Below are 6,000 nucleotides of genomic sequence, written 5' to 3'. Positions count from 1 at the left end.
CGACGGACGGCGTTCGTACCGGCTGCCCGCCCTCCAGAGGCTTCCAGCAGACGGCCGTCGTCTCCGCTGCCGCCAGGACAGCCGCCCTCCGCGCCCCGTGGCCGCCTCTGCTCCAGACGCTGGAAACGCGCCTCCCCCGCGGCGAGCGTCCGGGGACGCAGGGGACGACGCGTGACGCCACGGGGCTGCCGCCCAATCAGACGCGGCGTCGCGGAAATTTTGACCTTTAAGGCTGCGCGGGCGTCGAGCCGGCCGGCGCTCGGCGGGATGGCGGAGGAGGCGGCGGTGGCCGTGTGCGTGCGCCTGCGGCCGCTCAACAGCAGGTAGGCCGTCGGCAGCTCGGCCGCTCGCCCTTGGTGCGCGGTCCCGGCCCGGGCGAGAGACGGGCCGGCCGGGGCTTCTCTCGACGCTGTGCAGCCGGCTCCCTGCGCGCTGGCCGCTGGCCCGGCCGCCCGGTGTCCCGGGGCGCGAGGCCCAGGCTGCTCGCTGCGCCCAGGCTTCGCTCCGGCGGCGGCTGGCTCAGCGTTCAGGACGCTGCGAGCCTGATATTCGCCCATTTGGAATTCTTTCCTTTTGGTACAGTGTAGACACTACCGTCGTTGCTCCGTGGATCTTACATTCTAGAGGAGGAGACACAGAGGTCATGAACCCTATAGAGAGAGCAGGAAGGGCAAGAAATGATGTCTGTTTGCTTCTCTAGTCTCTGCTCCTCCCTCAGAATACTAACACATTTTTGCATTTGAGAAATATGTGTTAAATGTTACTGTGTTAAATAAAGGGGAATATCAAGACGAGGACTTCCCTCTTGTCTAGGAGCTCATTATCTAATGCGTTAGAAGACAGCTCCGGAACAAAACCATCACGACACTGTGACAGGTGCTGTGACGGGCAGGTGGGGAGTGTGCCGGAGGGGTCATTAGCCCCACAGCGAGATGACAGCGTGGGAGACGGGCAGGGCTGGTGTCAGGAAAGTCCTGACACTTTTCAGGGAGAAAGAATAGTTACGTTACTTGATGGAAACGGAAGTCGGGGTATTCCAGGCACAGAGGGATTAAATCTCTTCTCTTGGGGGAACCTTCAGATAGTTGATTTGTCTTGAGTTAGGGTGTATATAGGAAGTCAGAGGAAGCAAAGGTTGAAGAGAGAAATAAACATGATCGAAGTCTCACGTGCCGTGTGTTGAGGATTTCGGATGGTTTTGAAAGATGTTAAGCAAGAAGGATAATCGGAGTTGCGTTTGAATGTATCTTTTCAGCATACAGTGCTGGGTGGGGGAAGGGCGTGAAGACCTTCCCAGGGACGCTCCGGTGAGAGGGCAGGAGGTCAGGGAAGCCCCATTGAAAAGTGGTGACCCCTTAAAGGTGGACTTTCCACATTTCTCCCAATTATAGTATAGGTCATTACCATCCTTTAAAATATTCTTCAGAAGACGAAATCTTTTAAATTATCTTTCATATAACAGACTTCAAAACTAGTTATAAAATGCACTGTTTTTATTCTTTTAGAGAAGAAGCTCTTGGAGAAGATACGCAAGTTTACTGGAAAACTGACAATAATGCTATTTATCAAGTTGATGGAAGTAAATCCTTCAATTTTGGTAAGCTTATAATAGCATCAAAAGTAAACATATTATCCTTTTCCTTTTAAGAGTACAAAAGGCTTATCCAGAATACTGGATTTGACATTAAAGATAAGACTAAGCCGTCTGTAAACTGCTTCAGTGGAAGATTTGAAAAATTGCTCATCCATCCTTTATGATAAGTAAGATAATGAATTGATGTTTAAAACACAGTTATAGTCATAATGCCTTATGACTGAAACTAACATTTTTCCTCTTATTCATTAGTGTATTTGTGGCCTAAGACTCCGTAAGCCCAAAATATGTTGCTTAATGTCAAGTCATCTTTAAGATCTTTCAGTTAGGTATATTCTTTCCACAATTATTTTCAAGAAAACTCTTTAAAGAATAAATAGTGAAGATATTCCTTCTTGGCTAGAATACAGCGGGTACCTACTGCCCCTTTTGTGGAGCTTGTCATATGGTGGGAAGAAAGACTTTAGACTACTAATTACACTTATGATGACATGGCTTTGTGGGAGTTTCTAGCAGGGGATCTAACTAGCTTAGGTACCCGGCACCTGTAGGATGAGCGAGAGCTAGCTAGGGCAAAAGGACTTGGAGGCCCTCAAGGTTGGCCAGGCTGATTTGTGTATTGATTTAGCACATTCTGTATAGTGCTGACCATGTGCCGGACACTGTTCTAAGCACCTCATATATATTAACTCATTTAATCCTCCTAACAAGCCCATGTGATAGGTACCTTCCCATTTTAATGAGGAACTGAAACGCAAATCACACAGCCAGCAAATGGAGGAGTCAGATCTGTGTTCCAGCCACACTGCCATGCTGCCACGTAGGCACCACAAAGCACAGTAAGGTCCCCTCAACAACCTTAGGAGTGAGAGTGATTAGGTTGTTGACTTAGTGTTATGCTAGAAAGCCAATATCTAAGCCTTTAGAGTAAAGATGTATAGAATAGAAAATGATTCCTGGTAAAGGACTATTTGATAGTATCAACATAAATTTTTAAAAGGTAGAACAGTATGTTCCCGAGATGATAAAACCAAGAACAAGGGATACACAGGCATTCTGACTCAAGTGCTGCAGGTTCTCAGTAGCTGTGTATGCTCACAAGGGGTTTGGACTCACCTACCTGTCTGAAGCAGCTGGTATTAAGATTTGAATCATCCTGCCATCTCTCCTTGCCCTGAACTCCTGACCCCTGGCAGCATTCAGATGGCACTTTGGTTTCCCATAGGGTTCTACCTGCAAGTGCAGATGTTGGTCATGGTGCAAGCCGTGTGAGCACTGAATTTCTCAAGACAGTTGATACATTTCCCTCCTGACTGACAAATCCATTTCTTGGGGGCTTTCTAATGTGAGCCCATCACTGAGAGAGTGGTCCATTTTTGATGCACCAACAAAGGAGAGACCACATCCTGGACTGGTGGATTCATCATGGCAAGTGCTACCTAACCCCAGCCCTCAGCAGCCAGCCAACCAGCTGTTCTCTGTAACACTTCAGCTTGGCTCGGTGCTTTTCTTCCAATTGTCTGTGTTTCTTGGTTTAGTTTGAGCCAGGCCTTCTTGCTAGATATGTTATAAACACTAAAATTTCTCAAAGAATAGTAATAGTTTGCATTTCCTAAGTATTAACCATATGTTCACAGTAATTCTCTAAGGAAGATAATATATATTCACTTTACAGGTTAGGGAAGTGAGGCACAGAGACATCATCCACGTTGCCCGAGGTCACATAGCTTGTAAGTGACAGAACCAGGATTTGCAGGCAGTCTGATTCCAGATCCCCAGGTTCAGCCACTATGCCTCACTGCCTCTTGAAAGCACATAAGATAGCTGACTTGTGTTTTTTTGTGTGAGAACCAGCACATTTTACTTTATAGAGAAGTGTATTTTCAGAGGACCAATAAGTTGAAGAAAATATTGTGAGTTAAATATTTTATCATACCATATCCTGACAATTTTATTTCTTTGGGCAGCTACTAATTCAAAGTGAAAACACAGTTGATTTGTTTAGTTTAACTTGTGTGTTTTTTTTTTTAGATCGTGTCTTTGACAGTGATGAATCTACTAAAAATGTGTATGAGGAAATCGCAGTACCAATCATAGATTCTGCCATACAAGGCTACAATGGTTTGTATCCACTGCAGAAACGTTTTATTTAGTCTTGGGTGTGTGTTCAACAGTATTGATAGTTTTACATACTCTCGATGCTTTTTCAATCTTTGTGTGTGTGTGTTTTTGTGTCCCCAGGTACTGTATTTGCCTATGGGCAGACTGCTTCAGGAAAAACATATACCATGATGGGTTCAAAAGATTATTTGGGAGTAATACCCAGGGCAATTCATGACATTTTCCAAAAAATTAAGAAGGTAAATAGCCAAATTTCCGGTACATACGGGTAAAAGCAGTCACCTCTTGTCATGGTGGAAGGAAGCAGGTTTACAGTTCTCTTTCGATTATCCACGGGGAAGGAAGAAAGGCATAGCGTACATTTGCTTTCCCCACAGCCTTGCTTTAGAGCTTAGAGTCCTTTCATTCTTTCCCTTGAATCCTGAAGCAGTGCTGCTCCTGTCACAAAGCAGGCATTGAGGAACAAGAAATCTTAACCCTGCCTTTGAGGAGCTGTCCGTGATCGTTCAGGAGCAGGAGAGGGTAGATGTGGTGAGAAGACCAGGATAGGCAACCTAATCAGTTAAGGCGGGTTTTCAATTTGTTTTTTCCTTACTGTTTTAATGATTTTTAATGTTCTTATTTGAACATCTGTTTGTAGGGTTTTATTTTAAGCTTAGAGAGTTGGACTGGGCACCCTCTTCTTCGAATTTTATGATGCCATACTTTTCATTATTTCTGAAACAATGCTTTTATATTTCTTTTTTTTTTTTAAAGATTTTATTTTTTCCTTTTTCTCCCCAAAGCCCCCCGGTACATAGTTGTGTATTCTTCGTTGTGGGTTCTTCTAGTTGTGGCATGTGGGATGCTGCCTCAGCGTGGTCTGATGAGCAGTGCCATGTCCGCGCCCAGGATTCGAACTAACGAAACACTGGGCCGCCTGCAGCGGAGCACGCGAACTTAACCACTCAGCCACGGGGCCAGCCCCAATGCTTTTATATTTTTGTGTTTACTTTTGTCAATATAGAACCATAGGATTTTTTTTGTTTGTTTTACAAAGATAACTTCTCAAAGAATATTTTAATGTTTATTATGAGCACATCAACATTCAGTATTAGGTTTTCATAACTGGGTGATCTCTGATGTTTTTACATATGTTTTCCCCTAGTTTCCTGATAGGGAATTTCTCTTACGTGTGTCCTACATGGAGATATACAATGAAACCATTACAGACTTACTCTGTGACACTCAAAAAATGAAGCCTTTGATAATTCGGGAAGACTTCAATGTGAGTAACAGTGGCTCAAACAATACAGTTACTTATTGGGATTATAGTTCATGAACATTAACCTTTACTTTCCATTATTTTTTAAAATGTCTCCTGTTTCTGTGATTTGTTTTTTGTTTTCTTTCTTAAATGTTTATGAGATCATCTTTTAAGTGATGTGTATCATTTTGAAATGTTGACAGTTGTAATATTTTTGTGTAAGGGCCTCAAAAGAACAAGATGGAAGTATCAGGTTAGAATTTGGTGTGCTTTTGTATAGGATATAAATTGTAAATATCATAGATTTACTTCTTATTTTTATACAGAGTAATATTCTCCATTTTCTACTTTTAACTTCTACAAATTAATTCTGTAATAGTTTGCACCTTCTCTTGAGATGCACACTTTTAAGTGACTTCTATTTCTCTACTCTTCCCATCATTAACCTTGTTTCAGAGGAATGTATATGTGGCTGATCTCACAGAAGAAGTTGTTTATACACCAGAAATGGCTTTGAAGTGGATCACAAAGGGAGAAAGTAAGACTTTATGCTGTATTTCCTCAAAACACTTGTAGAATAGTAAAAACTATTCACTTGAATGTATTTAGGCTTCAAATCACACTTTTCACTTTTAAGCTACAGTAAAAGTTAATGTTTTTCTTTGGATTTTAATATATGCCGCTGAAATATGACTCATTTTTACAGAGAACAGACACTATGGAATCACAAAGATGAATCAAAGGAGCAGTCGTTCTCATACCATTTTTAGGATGGTGGGTAATTCTCTCTCTACTTGGTCTTTCCAATTAAGAAGACACTAATTTTTCTACAAGTTGCCTTTTCTGTCTAGATTTTGGAAAGTAGAGAGAAAGGTGAACCCTCTAATTGTGAAGGATCTGTCAAGGTGTCCCATTTGGTGAGTATTGGTAAACCCTGCTAATGTACTCTATGGGCCAAAGCAAAATTTAATTCAGCTGCTGGATGTTTGATTTCATAAGAACTGTTAACTAAATAGGGAAAAACATCTATAAATTGGTA

The 6,000-nt window shown here is 42.6% G+C and overlaps 1 protein-coding gene across 1 annotated transcript in view; it reads left to right on the top strand.

The window, feature by feature from the left end:
- The first annotated feature begins 230 nt into the window (after positions 1–230).
- LOC139043210 (centromere-associated protein E-like) overlaps positions 231–6,000 on the top strand; it is a 65,288-nt gene continuing 59,518 nt past the window's right edge. The window contains 8 exon segments of the mRNA XM_070503509.1: positions 231–323; positions 1,506–1,597; positions 3,626–3,715; positions 3,836–3,954; positions 4,863–4,982; positions 5,418–5,499; positions 5,668–5,735; positions 5,813–5,878. Coding sequence (XP_070359610.1) covers positions 268–323; positions 1,506–1,597; positions 3,626–3,715; positions 3,836–3,954; positions 4,863–4,982; positions 5,418–5,499; positions 5,668–5,735; positions 5,813–5,878 — 693 coding nt within the window. The 5' untranslated portion in view covers positions 231–267.

The sequence above is a fragment of the Equus asinus genome, unplaced genomic scaffold (genome assembly GCF_041296235.1).
Source record: "Equus asinus isolate D_3611 breed Donkey unplaced genomic scaffold, EquAss-T2T_v2 contig_193, whole genome shotgun sequence".
NCBI lineage: Eukaryota > Metazoa > Chordata > Mammalia > Perissodactyla > Equidae > Equus > Equus asinus.
This window is presented reverse-complemented; position numbering and strand designations above follow the sequence as displayed.